At 35.2% G+C, this 20128-nt stretch overlaps 1 protein-coding gene across 2 annotated transcripts in view; it reads right to left on the reverse strand.

Moving 5' to 3' along the window:
• SLC9A9 (solute carrier family 9 member A9) overlaps window positions 1-20128 on the reverse strand; it is a 217526-nt gene that overhangs the window by 61422 nt on the left and 135976 nt on the right. For both annotated transcript variants that reach the window (XM_068692820.1, XM_068692819.1), the window contains one exon: window positions 3195-3243. In XM_068692820.1, coding sequence (XP_068548921.1) covers window positions 3195-3243 — 49 coding nt within the window. The remainder of the gene's footprint in view (window positions 1-3194; window positions 3244-20128) is intronic.

Here is a 20128-nt window from a genome sequence, read left to right on the forward strand (position 1 = left end):
ACACAAACTTCTCTGTGAAGTGAAATGCCAGTGTTTCTCATCCATTACTCGGGAACTGGTGATTCTTCCAATTAGCCCCTTGCAATAAATTCACCAACCAGCTGGTGGATGAAACTGATGGGGAAAGGTATTAATACTGTCCTTTATTATGCTAATAAAGATATAGTCATAGTTAAACTATGGACATAATCTTTACAGAGATTATTTTGATAGGTGTTTTACCAGGTGTCCTGAGATCAATACTACATCTACCCCAGTCTTCCAAAATGTTTGTAGAAAATATATCACACTGTCTTGCTGGAGATTAACATAGCAGAATTTCTGAGCTACAAACACCATCTGAATAAAAAATAATAATAATTTATTATTTTTTTTTAATGGCGAAATTAGTTAAAAAGCTCACTGCCATGAAAGCTTTTGCCTTTTTTTTTTTTTTTTTCTTTGTTGTTAATAGCTCAATTTTGTAACTCTGCTTAGTCATTATTTATCCTGCATTCTGCTACTTAGAGTTAGCTTTTGGTGTTTATACTCTGAATGTATACAATATGCAGCAAAGTGACTGCTTTTGGTTATTTCTGTATCTAATTTTTTATAAGATAATATATGCTATCTGTAGCAGATAAATAGATATGAGTATAAAGCTGATTTTTCTTCTGTTAATGCTTTTGTAATGATAATGATTTGATAATAAACATATTTTAAGGAAAAGCAAGGCAGAATTGATGCAAAGAACCTGAAAGATGTTTTTGATGTATGAGATCACAACATTGTGAAATATAGATTGTAATTATAAATAAGAATACTCTATACCTTTGATAGGGAAGGAGCCCTGGGTTTTCAAGTCTTACAACTAGTCCAGGTCTTACAACTAGAATTGGAATTTGCTGTTGGCTGACTGCCCAAAATACTGGTTGAGCCAGCCCAGGATAAAACAGTGAGCATCATCAGAAGTCCAACAACTGTGTACAAGGAACTAGTAACTTAAATAAGTTACAGGCATACATAAAAAATTAAACTCTAAGGTGCCAACATCGTTGCCTGTATATTGGTACACATATAGATATCACAAGCTTAAATTCAGGGCATACTCTTTTGGTTTTGTGAAGTTGCCTACGTTCTGTTAAATGGGATGTCATTTTGATAAGAACTCAAAATATAATTGAGGTCTTACTTGTCTTGCTTGGACATTAGAGTCAGTTTTCATCATTTTATACAATTTGTGTCAGCTCATATCTTGAACTTTCCTTTCTGTGGCTGTTGCTTTTCATTCCCTATAATAACATTCTTTTAGGTGGATGACGCTTGTTTATACATAAGAAAATTGGGTATACATTAAAAAAATGACTTATTTCATTGTGAAGACACACTTAGTGTAGTAAGATAATGAAAAGCAGGTAAAATAAAAATATCGTGTCAGGAATAAAGGGAAAGAAAAAAAGACAAGGGGAATGGAAGAGTAATGAAGGAGATAAAAGAGAAAATTAAAAGAAATAACCTAGAATAATTTGAACAACTCTGATATGTACTTGGTTAAAGAGGGTTACAGGCGACGCCGTAGAGATCTGGATTAGTAAAAGATTGAGAGGTCAAATACAAAAAGCTCAGTGAAATCACAATGGAAGACCACAGGGTAGTAGAAATCATAGCAGCAAAGTTATCTTCCAAGGTAAAATTTATTCTGTAAGGAGTGCTGACTTGGACATGACAGGGCATGAAAGGTGTTATATTTATTTACACCTTCTGTATTCTGTTGCAGAGTTTTGTCAACAGAGATAGGTGTTGATTCAAAGGGCACAGCTGGGACACTGGATGTGTTACTGTTATTCATAAACATTATTATTTTCATTTTTAATACAAGGAAGAGGAAACAGAAGCCTGTTGGCTTCTGAAGAAATCCTGTTTTCACAAAACATATTAATTCAGTCAATATGTATACTGTTCAATTCAGCATTCTGTTATGTTGCTAATTTGTGACTGCTGCAAAGGAGAATATTTCAAAAATTAAATAGTTTTGAAATCCTAGCAGGAATAGATTAACATTAGAATAAGGTTCTGTGTCCTGTATTTGGTCAGAATTTGGGCAGATGCATTGTAGGGATTACTACCAAGATGCTTAGGAGAGTGATATTAGTGATTAGTCCCTTCAGCTTCAAAATAAATCAATATCTTGTCTTGGTGAAATGGAGTGATAGCCCTTTTAATAGTGACTGAGATGTAAAAACTAAGGATACGATCAGATATAAATAATCTTTTTCTGTCTTTTCAGAGACACTTTAATACATTTAGGCACCTGAATTCCAGTTTCAATGAGTGTTGAGACTCTAAATGCATCTTATTCATGTCTTGCTCTAACTCATTTTCTACATTTCTCTCATTGTTCAGTAATTCCAATTTCACTTGTAGTTGGGTAGTCTGAAGGAATGCATGGGATGGTATTACCTAGAAAGAGGAAGACAGTATTCTTTTTTGGCACTCTTCGTTTTTCACTTTGGCAATTTGTCAACTGTCACGCTGATTTACCCTTGTCCTACTGGTGTTCCATTTACCAAGCTGGAGGATGTCATGTTTGTGTACTGACTCTCATACAGATTTATACTGCTTTCGCAGACAATACTGCACTTGAAATAAATCCATACATACATGTATATGACAAAAAAAAAAAAAAAGGGAGGTTGACAGATGCTCAGCTGCAGCTTACTAGATAGCCTCCTTTAGTTTAAAGTTTTCAAGTTCTCAATACACTCAGGTTTCAGTGTTAGAATATTTTCTGAAACGTGACCTATTAGGATTAAGCATTACATGCTTTCCTTTTTTAATCCAGGAAATTAAATGTTGTTATGAAATGTCTCATTTCTATAAGTGTGGCATTTGGAAGGTGATAAATAGTTGAATTTATGAAGGCCATACTTCTATTATTTTGTTTATTAGACTTCTCAGGATATCTTTGCATTTATTTATAATTTTCTTCAAAGCTCTATAACATTTTCAGTTACAAGATTTTAATGATACAAACACACTGAAAAATGTATCTCCTTTCTTTGTACCTTGTACTATAAAGATACTTTACAGCTCCTTTTTATTTTTAATTTGCCTGTTTTAACAATTTCCAGCTATAATGCTATATTTGACAAACACATTCTGCCAAATTCTGAATAGCTTTTAATTCAGCACAAAAATCTGAAATCCCAATGTACCTGGCTTGCAGCTTGTCCTTTGAGGTCTTCATCTGGATCTACACCAACTCTGTTTAAAAAAAAAAGAAAACAAACAACATGGTAGTGGTCTGATGTATAAGAGAGCTTTGAGGATAGAAATTTTTCTCTTGTGCCACTCATTTCCTACTAAATGAACAATGCAGAGCAGCTGACAAAACATTAAGATCACTTTTCAAATCAAGAAGTTCAAGTTGTTACAAATACCAAGACTATTTAACTGCTGCTACTTGTAACAGCTGAGATTTGGTCTTCACCTAAGCTTTGATTCATATCTGGTAAAAGCCAACCAAGCCAACCAAGGAGGAATTGGAGTTTAAGAGGGATATGGAGGAGATAGCAAGACTGAGGAGTTTCTTGACTATGCTGCATCATGGATGGCTTGTAGCATTTGGCAGGGCTTTGTTTGGCACACAGAGTACAAGTGAGCAAATCAGAGGGCCAAGGAGGTTGCAGTGGGTGATGTGCAAGATGAAAAATGCTGGAAAACACTTTACTTATACGGACAGGGAAAAAAAATAATGCATTATTAAAGTGACATGATGGAAGAATTGGCATACTTTGAGTCCAGCTGATGCTCAGAACTGAAGAGAAATGCAGCTCAGAGATGTTATGAGTTGAACAACAGAGGAAGGCTTGTGCTGATGTTCACACCAAGAAAGGAAAAAGCAGAGAGTGGTCACTGGAATCTGAAGTCCACAGCTAGCAAACAGCATGTCTCACAAGCTCCCACGTATTACTAGTTCCACTCAGCTAACACAGAATTACTGACATGAAGAAAATGTATTAATTCCCCAGATACTCATTTAAGGTCACTGTGCTGTTTTTCTGACAATCCAACTTTTTGAGTATGTTTTTGCTTCCAGTAATGTATTTTACACAAACATACTAAAACAATATGTTTTAAAATCATATTTAATAGTAACAATTACATACACAACATTCTTTTCTGTAAATATTATGCATAAACTCTTTAGTCAGAGACAACGATATGAACTACATGTGAAGTAGCAATTTTTTATATGTAAATACTTGATGGAAGAGTTGAAGGGAGGTTTGTTTCTGTCATAGCTTTTGAGTTTCAATGAAGCTGTGTCCTCCAGGCACAAGTATTTCTATGTTTTTATTAAAAATAATGATCCTGATACTGACTAAACAAGGAGACAATGAACAGCTATTTCTTTTCCTTTTTGTCCTGTTTTTTAAATTGCTAGAATAAGTTTCTGATGGTACTAACCTAGTTTAGAGTAAAGGCAAATTAAGTATTTTCCATTTCATTAAAACAGAAACATTTACATGGGAAAAGAAACATACATGAAGGTTTAACCACCTGACACTGGATTTGTAGAGAAGCATGGTATTTAGGGCATTCTCTGTGCTCAGCATTGTGCAAAGCAGGCCCTGAAGCGCTGAGTGTATGGCTTGGTGGCAGCAGGATAGGAAGGTTGCTACAGCTGGAGGTGTGACTGTCCAAAACTCAAAAAGCAGGTCAGAACCAGAAAGGAGACTTGATTTTTCTAAACCCATTTGTACATCCACTTAGTAGACTGTGCTTATTCACTGGATGTGTTCACCGACATTATTTGGGCAATGCAGAAAAACACTGGCAGTACAATAGTTAAGGGACTGCACAGTTCTGGAAAAACAAACAAACAAGCAAACAAACAAACAAAAAAAAAAAACAACACAGAGCATTTATGCATGATAGGTATAGCTGAAAGGCTACAGCACAAACTTCCCCACACTCTCTTCTCCTTAATGATCTTGACTTGACCTCAAAGAATCAGTCTCCTGGGACAGAAGTAATTTAGCCTTTGTGCAGTTCTGAACTTACTGGAGTTGAGAAACTGCCAGTTCTGACTGATTGTGTGTGTTGGAGTTGGGATGAGTTTATTACAGAATGAGCTAAGACAACAGCAAGCATTTCACCCGAGACTAAAAGAACTGTAAGCACGAATGCAAAAAAGGCTAGGCAGTGGGACCAACAGGAAACAGTTTCTGGCTGCTGTATTATCTCAGCAACAGTGATATAACTGCTAACAAATCAGGAACAACAGGTATCCACTGGCACAGAAAAAATCTAGGCTTAAAGAGATTTGCAGAATTTGTTTTTTCCTGTGGTATGCTTAAGCTTCTCTGCATGTACAATGTTGGCTTCTTATGACTATACAGATAACTAGTGCTTCTGGCTTGTTTGTTCTGTACACAATATATTATTATAGCACAGATGAAGATATTCAAATGAAATTTTAGCAGGAGTATTGCAATATAAAGCCAGAAAAAACAGCAATAAGTATGTAATGAAATCACACTTCTGTCTTAGATTTTTCACAGATGTAAAAGGAAAGGAATGCCACAGAGCTAGAGCTGATGCTTTCTTTTTGGTCTGTTCTCTGCTGTTATTTAAAACAGGCATGGATGCCATCATCCATGGGAAAAGGGACCAGATCTTACTTTGCATTCTATGAGAGAGTCTTTTAATGTATTAGAATTAAAAACAAAAAAAGTAATAATTTAAGTGTTAGCAATTTTATTATGTATACACTAAGCAGACTCAGTTCAGTCAGTTCTGAAATTGAGGCTAATTATTTCATATCTAGACATAGGCTTGGAAGCCCAACATCAGGCACCTAGCATTGAAAACTATGGTCTGCTATAATTTACTCTGATATAGCTGATATGAACTAGAATGCTATTTTTAAATTGCAAACATTGGAAAAACAAAGCATAGCAAATTGCATGAGACAGTCAAGACAACTGAAATTAAGCAGTTATGCGCTTCAAGTTTACATCCTTGACCTCTTCAGAAGACCTGCAGCATCTAATGCTCTTGCCACTAGAATCTGGAGACTTTGCCACTAGAATCTGCAGAATTTGTCTAAATTACTGTGAAGATCTCTAAGATCTCTAAGAAATATTCAACTCTTAATGTTGTTACAAGCATCATTTCCCATTTAATATTCTCAATTTTAAATTTATGTGAGGAGGTTTAATGGATGAAGTGAAAAATATTTTCTGAACTTAGTATTATTTTTCCCTACTTGCTGTTAACTCTGTTCCTTTTCTCCTGTCATCTTGTCTTACTGCTTGAATTCTCCCTGTTCCATCTTTCTGTTCCACTTCTTGATTGTGATTCCTTGTTCATTTCTTCTTGACTCTTTTAAAAAATGTTGCTTTTATTTCCACCTTTCTGTTTTGTACCTTTTTATTCTCTGTATTAAGCATTTTGAATAACCTCTTAACAAATCTATTTGGATTGATTATAGAGTAGACGGATTTTTCTTTGGTATAAAACAGCAGCTAAGAAAAAAAATCTGACTTATTGAAATATTGGTATCACTGTGATCTTTACCTTTTCTTTCTTTTTCTTTCTTTCTTTCTTTCTTTCTTTCTTTCTTTCTTTCTTTCTTTCTTTCTCTTTCTTTCTTTCTTTCTTTCTTTCTTTCTTTCTTTCTTTCTTTCTTTCTTTCTTTCTTTCTTTCTTTCTTTCTTTCTTTCTTTCTTTCTTTCTTTCTTTCTTTCTTTCTTTTTCTCTCTCTTTCAACTGAAAACATTGCTGAAGATGACTTTTTGTGTGACAATCATTGTTTACCATGATCTGTATCTCTAGAAGACAAAGAAGCAAAGCAAAATCCTTTGCAGCACTTAACAGAAAAGATGCTAGGCAGATTATTTCTTTTAGGATTTAATACTATGTAGGCTTCAAAGGTGTTAAATGTGATTGGAATATTTTGCATGTCACAGGTGCAAACATCTGTGAAACAGGCCTATCTATTCAAATAAGGAACTTCATGTCAGCTGCTGGTTGTGATAAGAGATGTGGTTTGATGCAAGATAGTGGCATAGACAATTTGGTGCACTTTGAGAAAAACGCAAATTAAAATTATTCTAGTTTACTTAAAACAGCCTCCACAAGTTCTGCTTCCCCTCCCGTCTGTCCCATTGGAGAAATCTCTTCACACCCTCTCTGTTCTGGCTTCGATACCTTCTCCAGCCCAGAACCAGCTGAGATTACTTTGGCTGAAAACCCATACATAGCTTGGTTTTGCAATAGTGTAAAGTGATTTATTCCTATGTTTTGAGAATTTGAAATATGGCATTTTACTGAATAGATTTCTCAGCATCAGCTTGTGATGGGTAGCTTTAGATAAAGTAGGAGGCCAACAGGACTGGTTGAAGGCAGCTGTAGGAAAAAGCAAGTTTTCTTTCCCTAGCAAATACTTCCTTTTGGTGGTATCTGCTTCTTCCTGTGTTTGTTAAACCCTTTCTGGTTTGGAGCTGTGATATTGACAAATAACATGAGTATTCGTGAATTTAGATTGTGCTTACTCTAGTTGTTGCTAGACAACAGAAGAACTTTTTTTTTTTCCTACTATATGAATCAGATTGTACGAAGGGAGAATCAAGTTAAAAGAAACCAAACCAAACCAAAACACTTTTTTTTTTTTTTTTTTTGGATGGAGGTTGGGGGGGGGATTTTGAAGAATACATTGGTAAGCTTTTTCATTTTTTATAGGCTTTCCTTTTAAATTTTATTAAAATATTTTAAGGGTATCTTTGCTGAAATGTACACATCCCAAGGAGTATCTAGGTTTTAATTAAACCAGTGTTCTTGTTTTTTCAATAGAACAAAATGCAGTGATGACTTTTTAAACAGATCTTTATTGCAGTGCAGTTTACCTCCTGTAAATATTTTGGTAGGCTTTAGTAATGCCTTAGATATCAAGGAACTAAAAATCCTGAAAGCTGGTCTATGTTGTTCGTTCTGTCTTCCTATAATGGCCAGATCAAAACCTGGATTTAGACATTATTCAGAGTTTCTGTATTCAAAACCTGGAGCTGAAGCTTGTGACTGCAGCCAGTTTCTAGCAATTAGGCCAGAGCGTTGCTAGGAACTGCGCTGGCCTGTGGAAGGACTCTTTGCACTTATTGGTATTTATATCCCCGTGTGCTATCAAGTGCATCTTTTTTTTTTTTTTTTTTTTTTAACAACAGTCAGAATGCTTTTGATTATAAGAAGAGGATTTTGTCACTGAATACAAAGTAGTCAATAACATCTTTTACTATGTGGTTTGAAATGAAAATGGATGGAAAGATAAATCCCAAATTGTCAGGGGAACCAGGAATAAGAAATACAAAACCAGTCTATAGGAATACTGAGTAGTAAATTATTATTCTGACACTATAAAATTTTCATTCTCCAATTTCAATCACCACTAAGTCAACACTGTAGGATAAGATCTCTGCTTTCAGCAGGAAAGCAAAAAAAAAAAAAAAAAAAGAAAAAGGCAGAAACACTTGTGTTCTCATAAAAATCTAGGCAAGTAGAGCAGAACTTGGGAAGTTTTTGGTGTCTATACCTACAGGTATGATTCTCAGCCCTCCCTCATTTTAGAAAATCTCTAAATAGAGACATTTATCTGACATTTGAATTCTAAGTATTGAAATTCTATTTTTTGGCCTAAGCTTTCTGTATTTACAGCCCAGTGCCTGGTTTATGCCAGTTGAATCATGTATGCAGTCCCAGCTAGTCTGGTTTGCACCTACAGTATACTCACAGAGGTCAACAGTGCTCCAGATGAAGCAGCCAAGACTGTTTTTAGTTGAAAACATGACAGCAAATAGTTGATTCCATGCCCTTTTTATTTAATGACTAATGTATTAGAGCATCCTGCAAGGAACTGTGAAGTCTGCTCTCATCAATTGCCTGAACTGAGGTTATTCCACACTGCAGCTCCTGGAAGCCCCATAAATACTGGCCCGAGAATGATATGGAGGGTGCCAATATAGCCTGTCCTGCTGAGGTTGTCCTATTGTACCAAACATCATTCAGCTTCAAGTACTGATGAAGCCACAAGAAACTTTTTTTTTTTTTTTATAGTTTAAGTATATTATTTAACGTGTTTTATGATGCAATGAACAAAACATGAGGCTTATTAAAATTTACAAGAGAAATGTTTCCTAATATAGCAGACTCATCCCTTAGCTATGTAAGTGTATGATGGTGAATGTGTACCTGATGGCATGTGAAATTATAGATCTGTCAGATACAGTTCAGAATTAGCAATAGCTCTTTTACTTCTTTTTTTTTTTTTTTTGTTGTTGTTTGTTTGTTTGTTTGTTTTGTTTTAGATTAGTAGGGAAAAGAAAGCAATTTGAGAAGTGAAAAGTCTGGCAACTGCTTCTGACCTCTTGCTATAAAATGGGGATAATACTTCTGCACTAGCGCTCATCTGTCTTGTGTATTTAGATTGTAAGTGCACATCCTACAAATATATTATGCATTTGTACAAGGTCTAGCTTGGGAGAACTATGATTTTGTTTAGTGTCTTAGGAGTGCTGCTGTAAAATAATTAATAACAGTATTGGCTTCTTTCCCAAACTGTCAGAATTTTTACTGGAAGAAGTAACCTTCTCAGTGCAATTGCCTCAGCCTTCCACGGGCTGTCAATGCAGCTAAAATGGTCTGTAAGCCTCAGCTTCTATCACAAAAACTGCATATACCAGGAAGAATTTTTTGAATAAGTGATTTATAACAAAATTTTCAAAGATGGTCATTAAACAGCATTTGCAAGAGAAGTCTTGAATATTTTTGCATTAATAAATCTGAAGCTTGTGGCTATCCATCATGAGCATATTGAATTCAGTTCAGAATTATTAACTGTGAAGTCTAGAAACATGAACAAAATCCATAAAAGATTATTTCACCATCTCTAATAAATCATTATAATTGAAATTAAAAAACCTTCAGAATAAATAATGATTGCTCAGGCCATGATTCTTGTCCACATGGCAGCAATGTGATGTGTATTCCTAACAAACTGACACCTAAAATGTGCTTTTTCTTATGGATTGCTATTAGTTGCTTTATATTGCAGCTGTTGTGGACTGATGCCCTCAGAAATACCTGCTTTTTATAGTACAATGTTTTGATTGACATAAACTCCTTGGAGAATTATGGCATGAGAATAGATCTTCAAAGTTCAGCTCAAGCTGATTTTGTTAATAATTGAGAACTCTTTAGCTTAAGTTTAAGGCAAGAAAAATCACTTGTGTCTCACAGCAGAAACAACAAATCAGTTTAATTTCATGCTGAGAAGGATTAAAATAGATTATCAGCTAAATGATTCTAAATGGCTATGACAGCTGTTTGTCATGTGGCTAATGCCTTCTATCTTATATGTATATCACAGAGCAAAGAGTATAATTTTAAATCTGTAGAATTATGTGAAGGAGATGTGTGCTATAGTTTGATATTTTAACTTCTAATTTTATAAAATTGGTATGACAATTTTTTGGGGAAAGGTACTGTAAAACATTGCTCCTACAGACAAGGCCCATGGATCATTTTTGGGGGACAGACAACTATTTGGTTGCAGAGTTGGCAATTAAACTAAATTAATATACAGATGTAAGTGTATAGATGCCTTCCAAGTAAAGAAAGGCTGCAGCACATGAAGGTAATGCGTAAATGCAAATAGAAGAGAATGTCAAATTAAGGAACTGCAGGGCTCTGTAACAGAGATCCACAAGTTATACTCTTTAGACGTGATGTTAAGTATTGAAAGGATTGAGAAATTGTGGATAACACCACTACATAAAATTTTACAAATCACTTCCCTACAGGTGTGAAGCTTTGTGAAGTAAAACAATAAAATTTAAAAATAGATGATGGTTTACATTTACATCATGCTTTTATGCAGATAGTAACCAGAAAGATGAACTGGACCTTCAGATATCTGGTATCTCATTCACTGTTCTGTTAATCCTGCTTTATCTTGATATCAGCGGAGGGACTAAAATAGTTTGGTCACTACAAAGTAATGTAAAGTACATCTGTGTGGCAGAATGCACTATTAGATGTCTTATAATCACGACAGCATGGCATTCCAGCTCACGAGAAGCAGTGATTTATGTCCCTATAATGCTTCTGGCACACAAAGTAGGTTATGAACGTCATTGTTCTATGTGGACATAGTTGCAGTGAGGAATCGAGCCTTCTGCTCAAAAATACAAACCACAGCAGACTAAATTGAGCATCATTTTAACTACTGTGGAATTTTTGGAAATCATCATTTGTAGTATTATCAGTGCATGTGAATAGAATTGGAATAAAATGAGTGTGAAGATTGGCAGCAACTAAAATAATTTGAACTTAGTTCTGCATGGTTACAACATAAGAGCCAGAGCTTGTTTTCATATTAAGGGGAAGATCGTTGCAGTAGATTCTGTCTAAAACAAGAGATGTTAGACTGTTCATTACACTGTGACATATGGGCTGCTCATTACACCATGGATTACCAAATCTTAGCTGACACAGGATATACAAGTTATGTATTTATCTCCACAATTTATCTGCAGCAATCTCATGAATTACATTGAATTCAATGTCAAAACAGAGAAAAACAGCAGCTACTAACTGCTAAATCAACTTACTTAGCTATAATGGTACACTACCTACAGCTAAGCAGATCTTTGTAACTGGTAAATTTGCTGTTTTAGAAGATGCCATAAACCCTGTATGACTGAAGATGGTTTTAAATCTTGGTGGGGATCATTCCCATTCTTTGATAGATGCTTTAACTATATTTGAGTTAAATAACATTTAGGAACATTTATATCAATTGGTCATCACCTTTGAAATGAATAAGCATGCTTCAAAATTGCTGCAAGTCAGTGGAGGACTTTCATTTCCAGGCAGTGGGCTACATCTGATTCTCACTTTGAAGCTTGTGTCTGAAAAAATGTAGGGTAAGGCCATTTTACATTTGTGTGTATGTGTGTTCGGGCTTTAGGAGTCTGTGCTCACACTTGCATTCTGCCTCATACAAAGTGACTCTGTGACAAACTAGATATCTCTAGAATGGTTAGTTCTAGAGTTCTAGTTTCTCTAGGATATTTTCTTGGACTTGTCCAATTAAGTATCTTAATACTAAACGTGTGGCCTTTAGGCAGTGAAACCCACAGACCCTTGGCAGCAATGTTAAAAAAGATCATCCAGTTGGGGCATAAGTAGATCTTGTTGATTCTGTGAAAGAGAGTGACTGAACAGTGTCAGAGAACATAAGAACAAACAAAAATATCTGGCCACAGGAAACAACTCAAAGATGCAATAGCAAAAGATATTTTCCATGGGAAGGATAAATTTAATCATTAGAAAGCATTATGTTTTATCATTAGAAAGCAAGAATGCTCTACAGACACCATATATATATGATTAATCATATCATATGGTCATAAGAATCATGTTCGTTCATATGACCATATCATATGAAGATACGATATGTTTACGATACTATGAACATCATTAAAACTTTGACCCTGAGGAAGCAGCTGTATCAGTATGGCTGTATTCAGACTAAAACTTTAGATATATAGGTACATCTGTACCTGTGCCTTGTACTTGTGCCTATCTTTTCTTGTGCCTTGTGCAATATGCAGCATGAAGGTTTAAAGTCTCTAAAAACTTTCTGTGCAATTCTCTCCTCTTTGCCATAAGTACTATTCCATGACTTCTGTCACAGCTGCTTGTCACTTTATTGTCCCCACTTAGAAGTCAGACCATATCGGTACTTTCAGTATGGTTGCTGAATGTTGCAGGACCCTGTACCACTTTGTAGTATCACATTCTGCAAATAAAAGGGTATCTTCTGTACTGAGGTCTCTTCTGTGAAAGTCTCCTTCACTTTACATGGTTTTTGCTTTTTTTTTCTTTTTTCTTTATTTATTTTTGGTATTCTTATTTATATATGCTTATAGTCATGTTCTTCCTGTGCCTTTCATTGCACTGCGGTATGTGGTAGAGCTATCACTTTACATTTTGCCATTTACAGCTCTGCTTCGCCAAGTAGCAATTCATTTATATGTTTTATTTTTCTACTCTAGCCTTAGGGAGAAGAAAAGCATTTCATAAAAAGTTGCATATAGTAGTTTGAATTGAGATTCATACACTTTGTTTATGTGGAAAACACCACCACCACTCTTTTCCACCCTTTATATTCTTATCTGGAAACCATATCTTCCAGTTGGGACTGTTTATCTAGGGACCTGATGAAGTCCAGATCCCTCTGTCAGTTGGGCAAAACTTTGTTCTGCTCCCTCATCATTAATATGGATGGGACTGGATGTAGTGTGCTTGTGTGTCAGCCATTCCCCCCACCAGAAGAGCAGTTTTTCTTCATCCTTACTTTTTCTAAAATGCCCCTGTGTTTTTTTGTGTAGATTTTGAATTGCAGTTTGGGGGGGAAGGGGCACAAGGTGCTGCTCAGCAGGCACCTAACCCCTCCTTGTTCAAGGTGATGTCCCTGCTGTCACTTCAAAAGGAGGAAAACTAGACCAGCTCTGACTGTGCCTAAAGAGCCTTTCCTTAGTTGGCCTTTTTTTGCCATCTATCAGCATTCCTAAGCTATTTGGGATTATGGTGGTCATTTTAGTATTCCACTTAGCGTCGTACTGGCGTCACCCACCTAACACATGGTTCAGTAGCGGGTGAATGGTGATTCCTGGTATTGCTGTTTTCTCAGTGAAAGCAATAGATTGTTTCACGCACCTTATTTATGTAAAAAAACAAACTATAGAGCAAGGTGACTACTTCATTGCCTGCTTTTTAAGCATTTAAATCTGCTTATAAGCTAGTAGAAATGGTAATATTAAATTGTGCTACAAAGTTATTAAAATAAGGTTTGTTGCAAAGTTGAAGAAATCTGTTCAGATTCAGTCGAGATATAGGCAACTTTAGAGAAAAATGTGGTTAGAAGGTCACATCATTCAGGAATACTACATTGTGATTAGAGACACTGAACTATAAAAACATGAAAAATAATGTAACTTGGATAAGTCTTTAAAACTGCAAGAGAAGCTTAGATATGATGAACATGCATGGTAGTAGCTGGGATATACAGTGCAACTACAACTTTCTCAATAGAGCCATATTTTGCTAGTTAATTTTCACCTGAGTGTTATGTCTCAGATGAAAGATGAGACTCCAAGAATAAGAAAATCCCTTGATATCATATGGTAGCATTGGTACAGCATTGACTTAGGAGAAGGGATGGGATTTAGAATCTCTTTAGGTGGTAATGAGGTGGTTCTTTAGAGTGCCAACCCAGTAAACACCAACAAAGCTGAGCTTTTGAAATATTACTGGGTCAAAGCACACGAGTGACTGATGCCTTCCATTCAAACTCTTTTTCATGTAACTATTGTGGGGAAAAATAAAGTGTCATGATTTCCCTTACTTTAAGCTAAATGATCTTGTATTTTTAATACTATCTGTTGGGACTGATATCAGCCAACATGTGTTAAGGACAAGTGATCATGGAGAGATAAGGATCTACTCTAGTGATTCCAGGTGCATTTTTCCTTTAACTTAAGATGTTACAAAGTTGAGAGATATGGACATATAAATGCATTTTTGTGTCATCCTATTTCAAGAGGCAATGCACAAACCACAGTGTTACACTGTATTGATCAGCCTCCATGTGCTTTAAGAAACTCAGTGTTACCATGCCTATCCCCATGCTGTGAGCAAGTCTGTAGATCAAATACCCTGCACACAATTCTCAAATTAAAAAAATCTTTGGAATATTATTAAAAATGCATTTTCAGCTAATACAAAGAGACAGAAACATCACTGCATTACAAGAAGTATTTTTTTTTTTTTCTTTTTTTTTTTTTTCACATAGCAAATGTCCTGATTGCTACTTTTATGAACTCTTGGAGATGAATAAAGCTTTCAAAAAAACCAAAAACACATAAACAAAACAACAACAAAAAAGGTCGAATTAGGCCATTTTGTTGGCATCTCACTTAGACTACTAATGAGCTTTGCCAGCAAGGAAAAATGAGAACTGATTTTACAAAAGATCTGTATGAGGAAAAAAAACTGTGCTCAGATGTATTTTGACTATTTCCTACAGATGAAGCTAGTTAATTCTTGGCTCAGAAACAACAGTTCTCTCCAGTGAATTATGTCAATTTTTAGAGCAGTAAAATGTTTATTCTCTGAGTCACTTTAGGTGTCTGTTCCTTTATTTTCCTTGAACATAAACAGCACAGCTTTGGAAAGAAGCCAGGCCATTGTAGATGCATTACATTGCTGTTAATGTGATTAACCCAAAGTAAAACATTAAATGCTCCTGAGGCATTTGTCTAAATAATGAGATGACCAACTCTGAGTTCCCTGGGCTCACAGCATGGGGAGACACATGCCATGTACTTAATCTTAAAATATTGACATTTGAGATTTATCACCTAAAGTTGGCTCTGTGGGCAAGTCTACACATAGCTATTGTCAATAAATGCCGGCCAAGCTAAATGTATGCCTCAACCAAAAAGTACTGTGGAAATGCTGCTGGCTTTGCTGATGAGAAACGGTGACTAGTTACCTTGCATGAAAGCTGTCACTATCACCGATATTTCTGCTGCTCACTTCACAAGCAGTTTGGAAATTAGTTGTATTGCTAATGCTAGTTATTACTAGCATTATATATGTTATATATATATATAGCAATACTAGCAATACTAGTATTGTAATGCTAGTTAATTCCCAGTTTAAAATATGTTAACCTAAGTGCTGTCTGAAATGCTCAGACAACTAGTATGTGATAGTTAGAACTTGTAAAGATTCATTGACCCAAGACTGTATAAAATAAACACATGGTATATTGGAGAATGTACTTGCAAAGATATGCTGTACAGTTGTTTTATCAAAGGGCAAATCAACATGATATTTCTGAATTCCTGAAATGGTTTTAACCATGCGTGCACAATAGCTTTGAGACTTGAGGCTACTACATTCATAGCAAACAGTGCAGCTGGTAATCTGAGTATGCATTGATATGGTTTCTGCGTGCTTTCATTTTCTAAGAGTAAATATTGTAGGGTAGTGAGCATTCAGTTGGCTGTAATTTAGTCATATAAGCATAGACAAAAATAATTATGAAATTAAAAATGCACATTATTATATGAACGATCAGTTGCACACATTAAATTTTGCCTTTTCAGGGCTTTCACCTTTTCACATCATAAAGTACAGGTCAAACTTTATAAGGGAAGAACCTAGGGAAAAGTGTCAGACTGAATAAAAGACTGTGCTTGAATGGAAGAGTTTTGCATAATTTTTAGTTATCTGATGTGTGTGGTGTCAACAATTATTACCTTTTCAGTTTTAATGGCAGACAAACACCTCTGCACATTGGTGTAGAAACACTCTTTAAAGCTGTTCTAAGTACAGTAGGATAAACAATAGTGTCATTTGTGAAGACAATGTTATAAATACTGCTTAATGGAAAATTTAACTTTTCACTTTTACCATGGTTTGCTTCTCAACAACAAAGAGTAATAAAATGACTTAAAAAAAGTCACTTTTCTTACTCTACCATTCTAACAAAGAATGCTACATCACGTACTCCTGATACCATAAATATCAGTTAACCTGATATAATATAACTCTGTCTTTTTGACAGAGTGACTCTATGCAAGTGCTGGAAAAGCATGCTCCCCTTCATGATGTAGTATTCATCTCATTCCATATTGTTTTTAATTATTGAATTTTTTTATTGCAATATGATCTTGATCTGATGTTACACTGTTCAGTTTAATGTAGATTTTAGCTTTTACTTTTTAAATTTGCTTTTGCAACATAGTCCTATCTTCAGAAACTTGAATATGTTCACCAATTTCAGGCAATACCTTTAGCTCTCATGTGGCTGTTTCATATAATATTTAGGTCATTCATAGCAAACTACACTGTCTGTAAAATAGATACTGATCTGTAGTCACACTGTTTGCAATACTGGACAATGCAAAAGCTACTATTATAAATGCACATGTGTTAATATTTGTAGACTTTCCAAGTCTTTGTATTACAGTTTCCAGAGGGGGAAAAATATTTCTAAGTGCTGTTGGCACACTTAGACCAGATGTCACCCATAATAGTTTAAGTTTTGCTAATCACAAGGTAATCATGGAGTAGCATATAGCTTTGATAAAATATTCTTTTTTTCAAATACTCTCACGTTGTCAAAGGACTCTCGCATTCTCAAATATGCCTGGCTTGAGAATAAATTCATTCACGTGGAGAGAGTAGAAGCTTAAGAAGAACATGGTACCAGACCTGGGCTTCTGGGTCATTCCTTTTGTTGCTGAAATTGAGCTGATGTACATACATTTGCATTATGGCATGTTTTAGAAGCATTTAGGAAATATCATTCAGTTACCGTGCTCTTGAAAATACTTTGCCTGTTCTAAAGTGAAGATTTCAAATGAACACCAGCTTTTCTCTTTTGTGTCAGCACACATCAACAGTGGCTGCAGAGCTCTTGATTTTTCTATTTTTTTTCAATTTTTTTATTTTTATTTTATTTTTTTTTTTGGCCACGAACTGAATTGACATTCTTGTTTGGTTTGCTGGGCACTTTCTCCTAAGTGTGCTATTCTGAGATTTTATGCTGTCTACACTAGTGCTTACAAGCCTTTTATGAACACCCAGGAGGAAGGCATCACCTATTTGTTGAATAGTACTGAAACAGTAGTTAAGATTGATAAAACTGATAAAAGTTTGACTCCATTTTAATCAATTAAAGTCTTAATCTTTTTACAAGAATATCTGGAGACTTTTTTTTTTTTTTGACCTTGTACCCACATGTATATGCAGCTTGAGCACGAAGTCTGAAGCACACAGTTGAACTTGGCTGCCATTTACAGCTAGTGTGTTGGAAGAAGAGTGCTGGGAGGATGAGATGGAATGTACTGTAAATATTCATCATTTACGGCAGTATAGTCAAGATAGAGACTCTACTTCGTTCCTGTTGTGTTTTTGTCTTCAGAAAATAAGTTGTATATAGCTACTATGAGCCAACATCTGAATTCAAGCAGTGATGACAATGAAAGCAATAGCTTGCATAAGATAATGAAAAAGCAAAGTGAGAAAGGACAGAGTGAGAAATTGCCTCAATCAGAGATCCCCAAAGCACATTACACTTCTGCCTACAGGCCAAGAAAATAAATGAATGTTATGCTGACAGTCTTTAGCCATTGACATTCAGCTTTCCTGGGGCTGTAAGTAATTCTCTATGGCTAGCGACTTCAGGCATATGTGATAGCTCTGTCGGTATATTCATAAATATATGACACTTTGACACTGGCTCCAGGTTTGTACCTTACTGAAGAGAGCAAGAAACTTGATAGCTGAAAGGCAAATCTGATGCTTAAAATTCCATATACCCTGCCACCTAATGAATCAGTAAATACTGTAAGACAGTAAATACTGTAAATACTGTAAATAATACAGTAAATACTATAAGACTTCTTAAATCTAAAGGATATGCTGAGTATTTGAGGTATAACATTGGGATCCAGAGACAGTATATATGTGAAAGCTGATTCTTAAACTGCAAAAGCTGTTACAATTTTTTAAAAGCCCTATGAAATGAAACTTTCTTCTTGTCTAAAGAGTTATTGACAAAATAATCCATAAATTAAGCTTTTTGAAAAGATTTTTTTTTCTTCATAGTTATTTGTTAGGATGAATGCTGACAGTCTATTTAGCGTAGTATGACTGACAGCATTATATAAGAAAACCCAGGGAGCTTGCTATCTAAAAGGCAAAACTGTGAAGGTAAGATACACCGGGAAACTAAGATAAAAGATTAAATTTAAATGTATCAGGCAAGAGAGAGGTCAAGCCCTCTTTTGTTTCCATTTGTTTCCATTTGTGTCTCAGATGGAAAAGGGCTGCCATGGCATTTGCAGGAATATGTCTGGGTGGAGATTAAAAAAGCTCTGGGACTGACCAAGTCTCAGAAGATTTGAGGAGAATACCTGAATGTATGCTGTGATCCCTGACTGGGCTTAATGCAACAAGTAAGTGAATAGCTAATAAAATAGGGAAATTTCAGTGTCATGGTGAGCACCATAATTATTTTTTTGGTTAGATAGCAAAATAGTTTTAAATACAACTTGTATGCAGTCAGGAGGAAGGTTAAACTCACAAGTGGAAATACTACCGAGGGGTAAAGCATTGATCTGAGTGATTTGGAAGCACTAAAAAAAATGCAACTGCTGTAAGTCCCCTATGATCATTTACATTTAATGTTAATTTGTAAGTTCTGATTAGAAAGCAATATATGGCTTGCCATAAGTGTTGTTCCTCTGCCTTCAGTGAACCGTAATTGACTAGGGTGGCCTTCCAACAAAGATTCCTCTATCTGCTGTTTCAGTAACATTTGAAAGAGTATTTAGCATCACTAAATTATATCTATCAGTGAAGAAGAAAAAAGGAGGATTGAATACAGATATTTAAACAAACAAAGCAAAACACACCCTAACAAACAACATTCCATGCAGTGACCTGAACTAAGACTTCAGATGATTCACATCTGGTATATATTTGCATTTACGTGGAAAACATCTTGGATTTATTAAAACAGGATGATTTCATGCACGTTTTAAAGATTCCTTTATATATTATTTGTTATGTGACAAAATGGTGAATCTCTTTGAAAAAATAGAAGAAAATGCAGAAACTGGTGATACATTTTTAAGTATGTTGAAATCAATTATTTCCTTACTAAGATAAGAGGTAATTTCCTCATTTAAATCTCATGGACGTACTGACCAGCAAATCATTTTTGGTCCATTCCCACACTGATAATTCCGTATAAAAAGCCTGTGTTCTATTATAATTAGCTGTTTACTGAATTCTAAAAGTGCATACTGATATACCGAGCCAAAGTTATTAAATATCTGCTTTAATTACCCTTTCACCTTCAACTAACTCTGGAACAATTTGCTAGATTTGGTATCAAAGGTGCCAGAGCTTTTCTTCTACCTTTTTTTTTTTTTTTGTAAAGAAAAAAAAAAAACTCAAAACTCCCAGTGGAATGTTTTGTGACAGTTCAGGTTTGCTCCTGCCT

Source organism: Anas acuta, chromosome 9 (genome assembly GCF_963932015.1).
Source record: "Anas acuta chromosome 9, bAnaAcu1.1, whole genome shotgun sequence".
Lineage (NCBI taxonomy): Eukaryota > Metazoa > Chordata > Aves > Anseriformes > Anatidae > Anas > Anas acuta.